The sequence below is a fragment of the Monodelphis domestica genome, chromosome 7 (genome assembly GCF_027887165.1).
Source record: "Monodelphis domestica isolate mMonDom1 chromosome 7, mMonDom1.pri, whole genome shotgun sequence".
NCBI lineage: Eukaryota > Metazoa > Chordata > Mammalia > Didelphimorphia > Didelphidae > Monodelphis > Monodelphis domestica.
Genome location: NC_077233.1, coordinates 177,330,734 through 177,348,908, shown reverse-complemented (window position 1 = coordinate 177,348,908; position 18,175 = coordinate 177,330,734). Strand labels below are relative to the sequence as shown.

Sequence of the window (18,175 nt, the reverse complement as noted above, 5' to 3'; positions counted from 1 at the left end):
CCAGAAAACAACATATTTGATCATTGTAAAATGCAAATAATCTCAGAAAAAAATTCTATTTCATTCTGACCCTGAAGAAATGATACAGGAATGTTCTTTCTTCCCTTCCAGCTCTAAATCTAAGTTCCTATTTCCCCTTCTTTGGTGGTAAAGAGCCACGGGCATGGCACTCTGCATATTGTTAGAATTGGTCGATGTGTTGGTTATTTTTTTTTCAATTGTTTGGTGGTGGTTGTTTTTTCCCCCTTTCCTTTTTTTATCCTTTGATATAAGGGATGGCTCCCTAGTTGCTGAGACTAGAATATGCTGGGAAAGTGATACACAAACAAAACATATCAATAATTTTTAATGAATGTAATGATTCTCTTTTGTAGAGGTAGGAAATTAGAATTGAGCCAGAAATAATCTGCATCTAACTGTACAATATTTAAATTATTTGTCTGTTGACTCGTTTCAGTCAGCTCCTTCAACTTTCTTGGCAGGAATATTAGAGTGTTTTGCCATTTCATTCTCTAGCTCATTTTACAGATGAGGAATTGAGATAAGTAGGGTGAAGTGGCTGGCCCAGGGTCACACAGCAATAAATGTTGGAGGCCATATTTGAATTCAAGAGATGTCTTCCTTACTCTAGGCCCAGCACTCTATCTACTGCACTTATGCACTGCCCTATGGCAACTGCCCAACCCAAGGGAACCTTTTCACTTTTGGGGAGAAAAGGTGAGGAAAAATGAGTCCATTTTAGGTAAAAAACACTTATCAGTACATTAACAGCTTCCTTTTCTTCCCAATATGTTCTCCCAATATGTTCTTTGGCTCCTCTAATTTCCCAGAGATATTTTTGGGACTTCTTTGGACTACAGGCCACACTGGTAATTTTCAGCACTTTCTTTTTAGGATCATTAACCATCTCAAGTGCTTTGATTGAAGCCTGACTCCCTATTTTATGTCCCCAGTAGGAAGGGGAAGGTAAGATGAATCTGTTACTTTCATAGTCTTTTAAAAAAGTAAATAAGGTCACCATCACCTTTACTACTGTTCATTTATGTGTTTGATTGTTTACTGAAAATGGATCTTCCTATATCACCCTCGCTGAACAGGCAGTGGCCACTCACAGGTCAAATACCACTACCAATCCATTCTGAAGCTTGACTTCATTTCCACCCTGAGTTGGTTCACCTCTCCTCCAGTAGCCTGGTGCCTCCCACCCCTCACCCTCAGGGGCTTACCTTATCAGTGACAAATTTTGTGTGGATTCCCAAGAGCATTTTCCCTTTGCAATTCAGAATTTCCCAAGCTCAAAGGATCCAGCAGCTTCAGCCTTCCTAAGTAGGGGGACTGCTGACATACACTAAGGTCATTTCTATTTATTTTTACAGCATTTGTCTTTCTCATTGCTTTTCTACAAATCCATATTTGTTAGCCTACTACAACTTTAACAACTCATAAATGAAGAAAATAGATATGATCTAACAGTTTAAAAATGTCCATTGGCCAAAGAAATTAACTACGAAAAATGATCCAGGAAATAAAAATTCATTCAATATTTCCATGTTAGAAATTGTAAGATTTTGAAAACTTCCCTTCAATTTATCAGCCACAAATAATTCTCTAGAACATTAACATTTCAGGCCTGAAAGGATTCACCTCACCTGTAGTGAAATAATGAAGCAAGATCTTTGACAGAGTCCAATAGATAAGTCAAGCTGTCTGTAGTACTCTGTTCTTTACCTCCTTTCCTAAGGTCAAAGATAACTTCGAACTTTAAGCACTGCCATCTTGAAGGTTCATAAAAAAGTAACATTGGTGCCAATCCACAGTAGTCCATACCCAGATCAGATCCTCACCAACATCGTGCAATGACAGATGGAATCTATTCTTACTATTTAACATTTATTAAGCGCCCACAGTGTGTTGGGAACTGTACAGAACAGTGGTGTGGGTGTTCTCATGGAGTCTGTCCTTAAAAGCTGTGACCACATGGAGCAGCTGGGATGGGCTTTCTGTTTCCTTAGTTCTATGTATACTTGACTGAGGTGAGTGGGTCAAAGGGTTAGTTTTACTACTATGCAACGCAAATCCTCATCCTGGGCAACCCGTTTGATGATGGTCCTGTACGTTCAGGGTCTCAGAGATATTATGGATAGGCTCACAAGAGGTCATGTTCCCCAATAAGGATGGATGTTACCCTTCTGTGGGCCAATTATCATCCCTCTATTCTTTGGTCACAAAATATGACCTAATCTTGATTAGCCATATTACAAATGTCTGGCACTAATCAGCTGGAGAAATGACTTTGGAGAATATAAAAATTAAAATCAATATACAATAATAAAATATTATATTTTAAGAGATTTATTAATGATCATTAGAAATGAAGGAATAAAAGAGTAACAAAATTTAAAAAAAAAACTACGCGTCTATGGCTAATCTATCTGTTCAAAAAGCCCACTTACCACCATAGTTGCAACCCAGGAAGCCAAGAGGCCAGACCAGGAACCCCAACTGAATTTATCCCTCTGTCTACAGGAAGTATGTAACCACAGGAAGTCAGTGGGCTCCTGGGAAATGCAGTTTTTAGGGCAACAGTTTCCAATTACACAAGAAATCATTGCAAATTCACCCCAACTAATGGGAAAGTTATTCAAAATGTATCATGTACCAAAGGTGGATCAGTAATAAAAATGTCATACCCCAAAAACAATCTATTACACTATAGGGAAGGTCTTATAATGGGCTGCTCATAAACTTTGAAGGGCTTAGTAAATTTTTAAGTACTATATAAATTTGGGATTTTTGTGTTGTTCTGGGTTATGTACTTAATTCCACCATGACTGAAAATGACCCATCCCTAAGAGTTAATATAGAACACAGAGCTTAAGAATAGCTATTTTGTACACAGTTACTATCATGGAATAAGGGAACTACATTCATTCATAATGCTAGAAATGAGTTTAGAGGGGTTGGGAAGGATATTCAGGTTACTCTGAACTGTGTATTAAATCAGTGACCCCAGAGTATAATTGTTTTAGTGGAGATGTTGTACAAAGAGTTCTGTGACTTTAGGCAACTCATTTTGCCTTAGTACCTCAGTTTCTTCTTCTGTCCAATGAGGAGGGTTGTACTAGATAACCTCTAATGTCTTTCCAACTCTTTATCTGTGATAAGCACAGTATAGTCACTGCCACTTGGCCAAAATACAAGCACAAGTTATGAGTCCCTCTGGGGTGAGCTGAGACTTCTCCTTTGATGGGAGGATGAATAACAGATGGGCAGGCAAGACTCTACCTCTTCCATTGAGTTAAAGTCCAATTTTGATCAAGTCCTTAATTGTGTGCCAAGTTCCACAGTGGACCACACTGTCTCTCTTACAACTGTCAGGGATTTAAACTTAAAAACTGTGTTAACAGATTGATTGATTGAGTTTGCTCATAACCTGGTAGTCTATCCCTAGAAAAATCCTGAGGAGTATGAAAGTTCAGTGTTTTTGAGTAATTGTGTAGGCTCTTTGAACTCTCCAGAGGGAAGGGGATATGCTGATTCTTTGGCATGCCAACTGGATACAAGTAAGATGTGTCTATCTTTAGATGGGGGAGAAATGTAAAGAGGCATCATAAATCACCTAAGAAAACACTTACCTAAAACCACCTTTAAAAGACAGGGAGAGAGGCCCTAGTTCATATTCAAAGGTTCAGATTGCTGAGCACTGAAGCAATAAAGCTAAGTGTGAAACCTGCAAGCCTTTCCAGCCTTGGCTGCCCCTTGCCAATTTATTATAAAAAGCATACTTGCTGATATAGCATGCCTTTAAAATGATCAAAATGACAGATGGCTGCTGCAGAAACACAGCCTTTTTATAGTACTGATATTAATCAGGAGAGATTGACAGTGTCCCTTTAATCTTTTAATTAAAAAAGTACATTTCATATAAAATAGAATGGTGCTACTCTTGGGCATTTCCTAGTACTTCTGTAGGTTGGAAAATCCAAATTATTTCCAATTTAATAACTTGAGTTATTCTCCTCCCCCAACCTTCAAACAAAAGGAGAAGTACTGGATTTCTAGGTGTTCATATTTGCCACTTTGCCTCTGTCTCCCTGGGAAATTCTCTTAGCTTTTCTAGTAGGTCACAGTCTTTAAATCTATAAAATGTCCATAAATGCTGACAATATTATTTAATTCCTACTGATATAGATTATAAACCCTCAGCATCCTCACAGTTGGTCTTTGTGGGTAGTTGTTGCTAGCCTTTGAATGAATAAGCTTTAGCTAGAAGAGCCCTCAGAACCGCTTTCTCTGAAACCTCTTTTGGTGCTCCATCCCACCTCCACCACCTTTAGAAAACAAAACAAAACAAACAAACAAAAAGAACAAGCCAAATAACTAAAATACTTTGCAAAACAGAAACTTGATGGATATAGACAACAGAATGGAAGTCACTACTTTCTCCTCAAGAGATGTTTTTCTCCTTGGAAGTAGGTAGAAGTAAAGCAAAAGAGGCTAACTGAGTTGCCATATTAATTTAAGTATGGGTTGTACTTTCCCCTACCCTTAGTTCTAAAAAATTAATTTGTAAATAATTGTAATCTATATTTAAGGTTATTGGTTCAGTGAAATCTAAAATTGGAGTTATTCTTCCAGGGTTTTTTTTCAGTATTTATTTTTCAGTATTCTTTTATAAACACAGGAGACTAAGGGCTGGATCTAGAATCAGAGAGAAGACCTTGGTGGAAATCCTGGCTCAGATTTTCCTATCTATATAATTTCTTCTGGGCTTGAGTTTCCTCATCTATGAAATGAGAGGTCAGACTAGATCTCCCAAGTCCCTTTGAACTCTAAATCCATGATTGTTTGTAATCTATGATCTCATTTGAAGAATGTGGCTTATATTCAGAATACTATGACAACTGCTTCAATTTTCTCCTTAAGCCAACGTGGGCAGAGCCTCTATGACAACATGTGCACATCCCCTAATGAGTAATACAAAGCAAATATAAGTTGAAGGCACATAGTCCTTGATGGTAATCAGAAGCATGATGATTTTTGTTTTCAATTCTAGATCAACAGAAATCTCAATATATAAGATCTTTGAACTATGAAATTTCTTTAATAGATATAGTCAATAGTGGCAAAAATGATGGTTCTTAAAGATTACCTAGTTACCCTTTAAAATCATCCTTTCAATTTAGTGCCCTCAATTCTGCAGTGAGAGAGTTCAGGCTTGGCACTTCATTTCTAGAATTCTGTGTTTTATTTGAACATCTCTACCAAAAAAACAAGGGGCAGATTGCTAACATTTTATAAACTTCGTCAAACTTCAAGAATGAAGGATCATTCCAATATGGTATATTTCCTATAAGCACTCTATATCCTAGCAGTTGGTCTTTGCAAAAAAGCTCCTGTCAACCTTTGATAAACCTCTGAGACACTTAAATGAGTCCTCACATTTCTTGGACCTGTCCTTGAAGTCTTCCTAGCTTGTTAAGGATTGCTGGAGCTGCTATTCTTTGGGTCTAGCCTTGGACAAGCCAAAGTCACCTCCATGCCATGATGAGGCACTAAGTTTGGACTCTGGAATAAATACTACAAAATTCAGTAAGGCAGTTTCTTGCTTTCCACTCCAAATTTCCCAGGTTGATCCATAAAAGCTCCATCCACACCTGAAAGCCATTTTTCATTTGTTTTCTATTGATATTGTACTTGGCTCTATACAGAAGGAGTTTAAAAGGGCACTGTCTTCTGCATGCTTCCAGATGAAGAAAATAGGGATTCAAGGAATCCATAAAGTTCAATATAGTAGAGTATTCATAGAAAGGGATATTTCTAAAAAGTCTGATTTTTAATTGAAAAAGGGTTTTAAGCACAGGGGAATAAGATTTCCAAGACCAATTTCTAGAATTTCTCCCAACTTTTTCTATAATGCTGTTAGATCTAATTTCAACTTCAACATGAGGATCTAATCATGATGTGTCTTTATATTTTTAATAACCCTTACCTTCTGCCTTGGATTGCTTCCAAGGCAGAACAGAGGTAAAGGTTAGGCAGTGGGGGTTGTGACTTGCCCAGGGCCACACAGCTAGGAAGTCTCTGAAACCAGAATTAAACCCAGGATCTCCTGTGCCTAGACCTGGTTCTTAATCTACTGAACCACCTAATTGCACCCCATTGTATGTCTTTAATAGATGAAAAATGAAAAATATAGGCATTCATTTTTCTGCTTTGTCCAATAATATTGATATATTATACTTCATATATATGAAAATGATGCTACTGATCCACCATCAGTAGGACATGAATGATGGATTTTTCTTTACAAAAGACATCAATAACAGATATATCAACCAGCCTTGGAGTCAGGAAGAACTTGGTTCATACACATGCATGCAGCATGATCCCAAGCAAATCACTTAACTGCATTTCTAGGACTACAATTTTCTTTTTTTTTTTCATTTCTTTTTTCATTTCTTTTACTGCAATAAATACATACACTTTAAGTTTTTGTCTGAATGGCTGCTTTACTATGAGAAATGCATTTTTGATTGGAATTTTCCAATCAGTATGATCCACAGGGTCATGAAGAATCAGACATGACTAAACAATGACTTTTTAACAAATGAACACCACCATTGGTAACGTAGCCCAATATACAATATGGTAGACAACATAGGTAAGTGTAGACTGAAAGCATAGGGTGTGGAAATCCTCAACTAGCTGGCACAGGTCACATTAATTGAATTTTGGCTCTCCTTAAATGCAATTGATATCATTTGAATTAAATAGAATTTTGCACCAATTAAACTTGTGTTAATTAAGACCTTAAATGATGTGTGACAATAAAATTTTAGCTATTCTGAGAAGCAACTTAGTGTGCTTTTATAGCATTAAACTCAAAGTCAGAAGACTTAAGTAGGACTCCAATTTTCTGATTAGGTATGGAGCTTCACTAATAGAAAATCTTCCTTTCCTGTAAGTCAGTTACATAAATGAAAATGGAGATTTGGGCTATGATAACAAAAATAAATGAATGAAAATGTTAGGGTTTAGGCTGCAAGTTGGTCTTTGTTTTTCTTCCCAATAGTAGATATAAAAATTTATATTTATAATGAGCTGGTTAAGCGATTTAAGGAAGATTTCAGCATTGATCTTCTAATGGAGTCCAATCCCGTTTCTGTTCCTGATACACTGCTTCTCTGAAAAAGCTCACTGTCCTATTCAAGGTTCATATCTATGACCCCAAGATCCTAGTGTTATTACTACTGATCTGAGTTCTAGTTGGAGACCAAGTGCGTTCATTACATGATTAAAAATAGCGTGATATTTGGAAACATCCGGATGTTTAAGATCATGGAAGCACAGTCCGGACCTCAGACAACCACATCTACAATGACCTCTGCAGGTATTCAACCTAGTGATGCTTACACTGAGGTTTCTGACTCAGTGGTACACATGTTAGAACTAATAGAGATCTGCTCTAATACTCCCCTTCTGTCTCTAGATACCACAAATGGGTTCAAAATTATCTAACTATATCCCATTCTACCATTCAGGAATCATGAATATTGATGTCTGGCAACCAGCCGTGCTTATATAAATAAGCACTGGGGTCACATAAGTTCAAGGAGTGCAGTACAATTCTAGCCATTACATTGAAAAAGCCTTTTAGCCAGGGCTAGCAGCTGATTCATCTACAGGAGGAAGAGAATATAAGAGAGGTTCTTCCTGAGAACCTATTAGGAAATAAAAAAGGTACCATTTGGCTACACTGTCAAGCACAATTATGTTTAGAAGCAGTAAAGGACCCGGTGTCTAGAGCACTGACTCAGGAAACAGTGGGTTCAAAAATTCTTGGTCTAACATTGAATGGGCTTGTGACCTTATGTAAGTCATTACTTGTCTCAGGCAACTTCCTAGGATTTATTTACTACATGCTCAAGACCTACAATAGGGAAGAGAGTTCTAGACAACAAGGATTTATTGAAGCAAATAAAGATCACTCATCTATGATTAGGTTGATAATCTAAAATCATGCAAGCTATTCTATCTTACCTAGTGGCATAATTATTTTATTAATATAAACAAGTGAAGAAACACATCAAAGGGCAATGGAGAGCCACATATGAGCATAAGCTGATGGTAATGTATTAGAAATAAGGAATTATGCAGGGAAGCAGAGCAAAGGATATTATCCTACAAATGTGGGGCTGAGAAAGAATTCAGGCTAGTGACATAGGAAGGATGAGCAATAACTGATGGTCAACCCACATGCATCACCTTTATGGTATTAAGAGAAATGCGAGGAAGGCTCTTAAAAATTTGGGCAAATCTTTGGCAAAATTATGGAATAGTCTAGATGACAGTATCAGAAGTTGGGAAGAGATGGATGAATTGAAATCTGCAGCAGAGGGAATACCCAGAATACTGAGATTATAAATCCAATCTGACATTAAAGTATGAAGTCAAAACCAAATAACATTAGTCTGAAGAAAATAATGGAATTTATTATTACATCACCAAAGATAATTAAGTGGCAGAGTTTCCTTTGTAACACAATGATAAATGCTATGAAGTGGCAAGTATTGCATATGTTACAAAAATATTTTGGTCTAGATGGCAAAGACCCCAAGGCAGGGAGCAAGTAAGTAATCTGATATTAAATTGCTATGAAGATAAAAGGCATGGTAGGAATATTAACTGATATAATTTTTCTTAAGTGCATTGCCATGGGTGATTTGCAATATATTTTCATTCTAATGCAAACATTTTAATATCATGTTTTGGCTCAACATACCGAAAAGACAATCACTCAACAAGTCTCTGACCCTTCAGGGTGTGGAATGGAAGGAGACTGGTTCTGGACCCAGGGTTTACAAATGATCATTTAGAGCTAGAAAGGACCTTAGATTTTATCTACTCAATGCCTTCATTTTACACATAAGAAAACCAAGATCAAAAAAGGACAAATGACTTTCCTAGGATCATACAGGGAAAGGCAAAACTGTGATCTGAATCCAGGTCTTCTGACTCCAAATGCAATATTTTTTATATTGAACCAATTATTATGCTGCTCTTTTCCATTTCAGGCAGGTATGGCAAATGTGCCTCTCTAAAGTCTACTCTGATGCCTGATTGGGTAATGAAGGTACACATTGGACCTTTCATGCTATGGCAGTAGAGTTTTGTCCACTTTTACCTGGATTGGAAGGTTCCCAGCAATCACCTATTTAAAACCAGAGGACCAGAAATCTATAAATTCAGAAAAGCTAACCACCAACCATAGTATAGCTGCCATAGTATAGGTTGTTTTGGACAAAGAAACCCAGGGAACCAAAATCTAATGTTCAGTACGCTGTGATCTTCATAGGTAGGGAGAGCACCAGCTATCCTGATGAAATCATAGCTCTAATGAAGTGTTAAAAAGATATCTACCAAACCGCAGTCCTTGGAAGGAAAAACACTCATGCTACCGCAGTCTGCAAATGGTAGCACTTGCCCATTCCTTCCTTCCAAAAGCAATTTCCCACACTCCACAAACATACTGGCTAAGATGGTATACCTAATGAGTAAAGCCAGATCTCCCAAATTTTTCAAAGAGCCCTTGTGTCTTCTAATCTATCACCTGGGTAATGTGTCCAGAGTGGCATTTCGTAATGACAGCAACATTCCAACAAATCAATAGTTATTTAATTCCCAACAAGCTCCCGAGTCCATTAAACCTGATTACATTCACCCATTTCAGTTGGGTGCAGTTATTTTTCCTACACCGGCACTTAATCTATAACAGGAACTTATGAGAACTTTCAAAAGCAATTTCAGCATCAATCAGCATAGAGTGAAAGGCACGATTTGCTTGTAATTATTTATTGGACAGGATAGCAGAGGGTCTGACAGAGCTCCTGGTCCTGACCTTCACCCAAAATCTAAAATGGAAATAAGAGGAGTTGTCTGTGAGATTCCAAGACTACCCTCAGATCCCACTGGAGCAGCAGTGGCCTATGCCTGCTTGGACCAAGAAACACAAAGAGATTTCAATATTGATAATGGCCAATCTCAGGTAGATCAATTTATTTCTACTTTATACACATGTGGCTAATATCGAGTAAACTCTCCAGTGAAGGCGCCAGCCAGCAATCCAGAATTATTGAGCTGTTCGGCTGTTTGGAATCACCCCAGGTTTGATATTCTAGCCAGCCTTTTGTAATAAACAACGGGTTACAATGAAGGTTCGGGGAAAAAATAATGTGTCTGCCCAACAGTCTGTGCTGAAGACATTTTTTTTTTTAGTTTGACTCTAATGAGCTGGGCTGGACTTTATTCACTTCACTCACTCCTAAATTATAGGTATGGGGTATTTGGGTGAGGGGGAGGGAAAGTATTTTTTATTGCTTGTTTACTATGAATAACAATTAGTTTGTTGTTGTTTTTTTTATCATGTAGAGCAAAGCATAATAGAGATGGGTCTGTTTTAGACTAAGGGCAGGTGTAGGAAAAATATCTGCACTCAACTGAAAATGGTGCTGGATAATAACCGGTATACATCAGAAAGAGTACTAGATACGTAGGATCATTCAACCTGAGAATGGGGAAGGGATATTAGAAATCATCCTCATTTTACAATAGAAGGAATGACTCTCCCAAGATCATTCAGCTATTTAGTAGGAGAACCAGAATTAAATCACAGATGTCAATGTTTTGTCCACTATACATGGGCACGGAACCAAAGGCTACAGTAGCTTGCAAAATTCTCCCAGTGAAGGCAAATCTTTGTCTAAGCAAAAGAAAATCCCTTGAAAACCATTGGAAGAATTATCTGAACTACAAGGCTAGCAGACAATCTGTTCTGCATGCCATGATAAAATTAATAGCTAGTTAATTCCTCAAAAAACTAAAAATATTTCAAGTCACCAATTCTTTGCCATCATTAAAAACTCAAAGGGCTGATGTGGGGTTCCTATAATGATCTCCAAACTTCATAAATTAACCATCAATGTATTATTCCATTTTATACAAAAATTCTATTAAAACAGACATTCCATGTGAAGTCTAACATATGAATTAATGCATATTTAATGTTACTCATATTTGCTAGGCTAAAGCACTTAACTGAACCACATCATGATAAGTTACTTTGCCTCATGATCTGCAGTGGGAATGCTGAGTCCCTCAGAAAGCTGGAATGGATAGCAAATCCTTTGCCCTGTGGTCAACCTCTCGAAGCAAAGGCATGAATGTTAAGCAGCAGGCAGATCAATACAAGCAAATATAGCTCAACTACACCATTTATTCAGCCATGAGAGATGTCAATACACAGATTAGGGTGATCCATCTTTTTGATTTCCTACTGTCTTCTCACTGACTACATGAGGGCTTTTTCCTGTATTAAAAGTGTTTGCTTTCTCAACCATAAAAATTCCAATTATTACTCTAAGTGCACCAGAGTTAAGTTGCTTGTTGGAAGCGGCCTTGAATTACCTGAACAAGTCCCGTGAAGTACGGTGCCGCGGGCACAATCATGGGCACGCCGTAGGGATGTAGCAAAACTCCTTGAGACGACAACATGGCTTAACTGATTGTATTACTCCCACTGAAGCTAAACACATCAATTGAAAGTTAGGCGAAAATCTATAGACCAACTTCTTCCAAACTACAAAGCTTAGAGCCAAATAACTTCTGTCAGGGCCCAAGCCCTCCTCAACTCAGAGGAAAAAAAAAATCTACATCAGCAACTCTTAATGTTAAAGTTTTCTTCCCAGACAACGGAGAGAGACAGCAGCTGCAAAGCTGAAGATACCAAAATGGAAGGTGCTATTTTGGGAACAGCTTGTCTAACATGACTAACCAAGTACTCTTCGTTAATTTAGCTTTAGAAAAAAAAATGAGAGGGAGCAAGCAACAAGATTCAAGCTATTCCAAAATGAATTCTGCCAAATGGTAGATGGCTGGTTCCACACAGGGTTTTGAGAAGATACATAAAAAATAGAACGTGAGAAAGAAAATAAAAGTCGATGTTTAAACTTAAATTAACTTGTTAATACATAGAACCTTGTGCATTTATGAATTTGTTTTTTTTTAAGGAGAAAAAAATGATGAGAATTGATTGATAGGGGTGGGGCTCAAAGGGATAACTGATCACTGTTATTGTGTATTCCCAGAAATGAGTTTCTAGATAAAATACTTTCTGATGATTAAACTCAAATTCTGTAGTATTTTTAGATGAAAGATGCTATCAGATACTGACATATAAGGTGGGGTCTAAACAGCACCAAAAATCTAGATAAGATCTGAAAAACCCAGGTACAAATCTGAACCTTCTGTTTTCAACATATTTGCAAACAGCCAGATGAAGATTGACGGCATATATTTTTTTTTCAGTTTTCAACCAGATGTTCAGCATAGTGTAGACATAGTTCTATATTAACAATTCTGAAAGGCACAGATAGCAGCTGTGCTTTTGGTCTTCTCGGTTTTGTCTAGTAGGAGGGCAGGTTGTTATATTTAGATTTTTCACTTTTTAGCGGGCAATTATATGAAGGTACAATGTATTTTGTGCACTTCGGTGATATTCAAGGTCGAGGACAATTTAGAATAAAATTTTCTATAATAACACCTGCTGACTACATCCTAACTAACTATAAACAGGAAAGATGACTGAAATGGGCTGAAATTGGGGAAGTTCAAGGTAATTTAAATTACATTCCACTGATGCCTTCTCGTGAATCCAAGCACGAATTCCTGTACGTTTAGAGGACCAAGGTGTCTTGGTGCTGTACTAATTTTAGTTACTTGATTTAGCACCATAATTGCTTGTCTAGGTAACTATAGTGGACAATGTTTGGCACAGAATTCCACTTAAAACTGAGTTTTGGTCATCTTGAAAGCTTTTCTGTAATTGACACTCATATATCAAACGAGTTCCCTTAGCAGCTGTAAGCTGACCCCTCTTACTTAATAACCCCGATACTGTTTCTAACTTTAGATTTGGAACTGTGACTCCCAACATGGCATTTCTAAGAAGTTACCAGTGAGGACAGAGAAAGTCACCATGGGATAGAGCCATGTTTACCTATTCCTAGCTTCCATTTATAGATGCTTTCACTCTTCCTTACGGGCAAGATGGGGATTATTACTTTCTGCTGGATTGGATTAATCATTTCAAATTATGTCTCTTTTATCTCTGAGTAATGAAAACATTTCTTGGCAAGTCATAAAGCCTGGGTTCTAGTCTACTCTCCAACACTAACCATACGATCCTGAACAAGTTTTTCTGTTCTTTTAAGTCAGTTTCTTCAACTAAATAATAACGGGACATTATTACTTGCCTAGTAATAGGTCTGTGGCAAGGACCAAATAAGATTCTATATGAAGAAATGCTATGAAAAACTCTAAAGATATGTGTTCATATGATTATAAGGCATCATTATCTCTTATGAAAAGCAAAATGGTATTGTGGATAAAGAGCTAATTTTGGAAACGGAAAGACCTGGGTTTGAATCTTACCTCTAATTCCTAGGAGACTATGGTTTTGGATAAGTAACTTTATCTTTTAGGGCCCCAGAAAATGCCTTAAGACTCAAAGTCACAGATCAGTTGATGTTCTCTTCCATTGGTGAAGGGACTGAAAGTTTGGATACTAATGAACTCATTGATGTGGAATGCTACACCCTCCTATTCCCCTCCCAAGAATGTAAAATATTGACACCCAAAAGGAATGAAAACATAAAGGGCATTTCATTTAAAATTTCTTCCCAAAACCTTTTTTCAGAACTAGAGTTTTACCCTCACTTCCAAAGAATATAAACAGCAAAATCTAACATTTATATGGGGTTTTCCCAACATCTCAGTGCTATTAATTTGAGCATTAGCTTAAGGCTGAAGTAAGACTTGGGAGAGAAGTGCTTTAAAATTTCCCAAGTAGTTTGCACACATTATCTCTTTTGAGGCTCACAAGAACTCTATGACATACAGATACTACAGGTATTATTATTTTTCTCATTTTACAGATAAAATTAATGATTAGAGAAGTTAGGTGACTTCACCTAACTAATAAGTACCTGAAGTGGGATTTGAACTCAAGTCTCTCCTGGGTCCAATTTCTTGTTCCTTCTATAACACCTGTATTACAGAAATTAACAGCTCTTTTAGTAAATGTATTTTCAAACCGTTCATGTATACAACGTAACTGCAAGGTCAAGTAAGCTATAATTGAGGTTGGTTATTTAAATACATTTTTAACAAGTAAAGTCTAGGGTTAGGAAGGAGACTTATGAATGGATACTTACTTAATTCTGAGGCAATTTGGAGACAAATTTAGTTAGGGCAACCTTAACTTTGCCAGTGATATTATCTGTCTCTGTAATGTGCCCGGGATTAAGAAAAGAATGGTGGCAAAAGGATCTGGTAATCACTCGAAAAACACATTCTCTACCTTTTCCACCAAGAATCTGAAAAGATATCTCCAAAGAATGTGTTTTGAATCATTATCCACAATGAGAATAACAAAATACAATTCATTTTATCCAAAGTTTTGAAGCCAGCCTTCAATAAAATGACTAATTTACATTCCTTTTGTTTTTCACTTTGCTGCCTATCTGTATTCTCTTCTTTCATGTTACTTCCTTTATATCACTTGATGTATCCTTATGCAGTTTTTTAGGACTTTCCTTCACGTGAAAAATTTTCTTATAACTTCTTTGATTTTTTTTAGCTTCTTTTCCCTAAAATAATCCTCTTCTCATCTTTCCTCTCTCTCAATCCATGATCAAACTCCTTTCTCATTTGCTGACTCTCCAATTCCTTTCTGTCACATTGTTGTTTTTTAGTTAACTCTCCCCCCCCCCCCGCCCCTTTTCTTCTCCACCCCCTTTGCTGTGGTTCAGCATACCCCCCCCCCAACCAAACATGCAGAACCTGGGATTGTAAATGATGACACCATCCACCCCCATTCCTTCTGGGTGACAGACGCCCAAAGACTAAATGTCAGCTTGGAAGGGAAGAGAGCAGAACATAAAAACAAAAGAACAGGATAGGGGTGAGGGTAAGGGATCCTGATTATAGCCTTGATTATTTAGTAGGATTATGGATGTGTGTGTGTGTGTGTGTGTGTGTGTGTGTGTGTGTGTGTATTCCAAGAATTCCATAGTGTATTTTGTTTACAAGTCTCATCTATAAGCACCCATGAAAGGATTATCCCCACAGAAATTCAAAATGAAGAGTAGTTTTCTAAAGTCCCCACATAACCTGTGTCTTAGAGTATTCCATTAACCAAAACCTCTCTCAAAAAGAACGTTCCCACATCTGTGGGAGAATGGAAATTGATGCTTGAAATGATGACTTGGAGGTACTGAAAATTCCTAATGTTCCTCCTGAGGAATCAAAGAATAATTTGTGAAAAGGACAGTTTAATAAATACAGTGTTAGGTATTTCGTTTCATTGAAATCTACAGAAAAATAGCATCTTTGTTTACCAGTCTATGTGAAGATCTAAAATAACCTTTTCCCAGTCTGGGCTGAAAAATACAGAGTCAATTTGATGCAGCTCTTCAATGCATTATGCTATGGGTAATGAGTAAAGGGAAAGAATCTGCCCCAGGATAATCAAGAACTGATTCTAATCACAACAGAAAGGTAATCTGAGCATCTACCAACCAGCCAGATTACTTGGTTACAGTAAAGACAGCTGGCATTCCATTGAAGCAATGGCTCTCCAAGTTCATACACAGATTATTGGAAGAGCCTGTGAGAGCTGGTATTCCAGCTGTTCCTTCCATTATTTTGTCTCTTCCTTCGTAACTTACTTATGAATCACTTAAATCAATTAGCCACTCCCAGGCCCAAAACTTTCAATGGCTCCCTATTTCCTATCACATGAAATTTAGAAACTTCTATCCTACTTTGGAAGACCTTCATCATCAAATCTCAGTATATATTTGACTAGTCCCCAGAACGTGTCTTCCTTTCTGGTTATCCAAGTTACCTCATTGTCTGTTTAATATGTGATTGTCTTTCTCATATTATAGATTCTTCTCTACAGGACAGACTACTTCTTCTCAGTGTCCTTTGCTGGATGTGGACATAGATCATGCCCACTAACCTTGGGTATCCCACAGAGCTCTGTCTTTGGCCCTCTTCCCTTCTTTCTTTACACTTTTTCACTTGAGGATCCCATCAGCTCCCATAGTTTCAGTTACTATCTCTATTTAGTCTTCCCCAACCTTTCTTCTGAGCTCCAAAATTATCTCCATGGCCTATTACATGTCACAAAGTAGATGTCAAATACTTCTTAAACTCAACATTTTCAAAATTCATTATCTTTCCCCCAATCCTCCAGATGTCCTTCCCTTTACTGTTTATGGCACTAAGATCTATCTAATCACACAGAGACAACATAGGTATTATTCGCACTTCCTTGCTATTTCTCATTTTCCATATCCAATCTACTGTCAAGTCCTGTAAATTCTACCTTTACCACATCTCTCACATAAGTCCTCTTTTCTCTTCAATCTGGTCATTATTCTGGCATAGGTCCTCATCCCTTTACAAGTGAACTACTGGAATAGCCTGCTAGTTGTCCTCTCTGCCTCGAACCTATGCCCACTCCAGGCCATCCTCCACTCAGATGTCAAATTAATCTCCGTAAGGCAAGATCTGACAATACCAGCCACTTTTCCAATCAATCAACTCCAGTGGCTCCTTTTCACTTCATGATCAAATATAAAATCCTCTGTTTTGCATTCAAAGTCCTTCACAACCTGGCCCCCTCCTACTTTTTCTCCCCATTATGTATTCAGAGATCCAGTGAAATTGGCTTCCTTGTTATTCCTCTTTTAAGGTTCTATACATTTCCAGATTCTAGGAATTTTCACTGACTGTTACTCATGCCTGGAATTCCCTTCCTCCTCATCTATGCCTTCTGGATTCCTCCATGTTTAAGGTAAAATCCAAAGTCCAACAAGAAGGTTTTCCTTATCTACCATAATGCTAGTCTCTTCCCTTGATTATTTCCAACTCATCCCATTCATACAGAGTAGTTTTCATGTTGTCTCCTCTATTAGACCGTGAGCCTTTTTTTTGGTATCAGTAGCACTTAGTACAGCACATGACACAGTAGGTCCTTGCTTAATAAATGATAATTATAAATTGAATTAAACTCAGAAAACTTAAGTGACTTGTCAAGATTCTGAGGTAGGATTTGAATTCCAGTCTTCCTGTCTCCAACTCTAGCACGCTATCCATTGTACCACATATTACCTTCATAAATTCCAGAATACCACACAGAGTCACAGACTCTTCAATTATCATTGCACCTTTAAGTGAAAAGAGAATGGAAGGCTGTAATTGGTTGGCTAATTCCTCCTTGACTTCTATTTTGAAGACCCAGAACTGACTCATTTAATGAGAACATTTAAGGCTTGATTAGTATCACACATCATCTTCTCCTACATCAGGATTTCTTTGGTATAAACCAACTAACTTTCTAGAAATGAAACATCCAATCACAATTTAAAAGTAATTTTTTTGAGAATTAGAAAAATCCCCTTGGAGGAAATGGAGTATCCTAATAATTTGCAAAACTATAACTGTGGATTCTCTAGGCTAGATCTTTTCCCAGAACATGCTACTTGCAAATAACAAATGTGAAAATCTTTCCAACCTAAGAAAGATAGCTTTAATTTTAGATGAAAGCCATATATCGGCATATTTACAATAAGTGTATATTACAAATATATAATACACATGCATAGCCATACAATACTATTATATGTTTGCCCATATATATTTGCACAAATGTGTGTCTATATATGACATACCTATGTAAATATACTTTCTAGATATGCATATATTATGATGACTAGGTGAATCTCTGCAACAATGTATGAATTTAGCTGTATGTACAGATATAAGTCTCTGGCTTAAGGTCAGTGGAAGTGGATTGGGGTAGGGTAGAGTGGGATACTGGCAAATGACTAGAGTCAAACCCCAATGTCCTTATAAAGAAAAAAAAAGTTATATTCTAATCTGAATGTGGATGAGATCTAACAACTCAATCCTAAAATACAATCAATAAATACTGCCACAGCTTCAACAAAAGGTGTGTTAATCTATTCCCCTGGGTTCCCACTTACCCTCTCTGCAATTTTCCAAATCAAAATATTCCTCCCTGGCAAATACTCTTGTTTTCTCC

The 18,175-nt window shown here is 37.3% G+C and overlaps 1 protein-coding gene across 40 annotated transcripts in view; it reads right to left on the bottom strand.

Moving 5' to 3' along the window:
- RBFOX1 (RNA binding fox-1 homolog 1) overlaps positions 1 to 18,175 on the bottom strand; it is a 2,817,840-nt gene that overhangs the window by 369,717 nt on the left and 2,429,948 nt on the right. For 2 of the 40 annotated variants that reach the window (XM_056804050.1, XM_056804048.1), the window contains exon 1: positions 11,467 to 11,955. The exons of 35 other annotated variants lie outside the window; for them this stretch is intronic. In XM_056804050.1, coding sequence (XP_056660028.1) covers positions 11,467 to 11,553 — 87 coding nt within the window. In that variant the 5' untranslated portion in view covers positions 11,554 to 11,955. Of the gene's footprint in view, positions 1 to 11,466; positions 11,964 to 18,175 lie in introns of those variants that run through there. 3 more of the 40 variants (XM_056804063.1, XM_056804073.1, XM_056804061.1) reach the window with 3 other exon arrangements.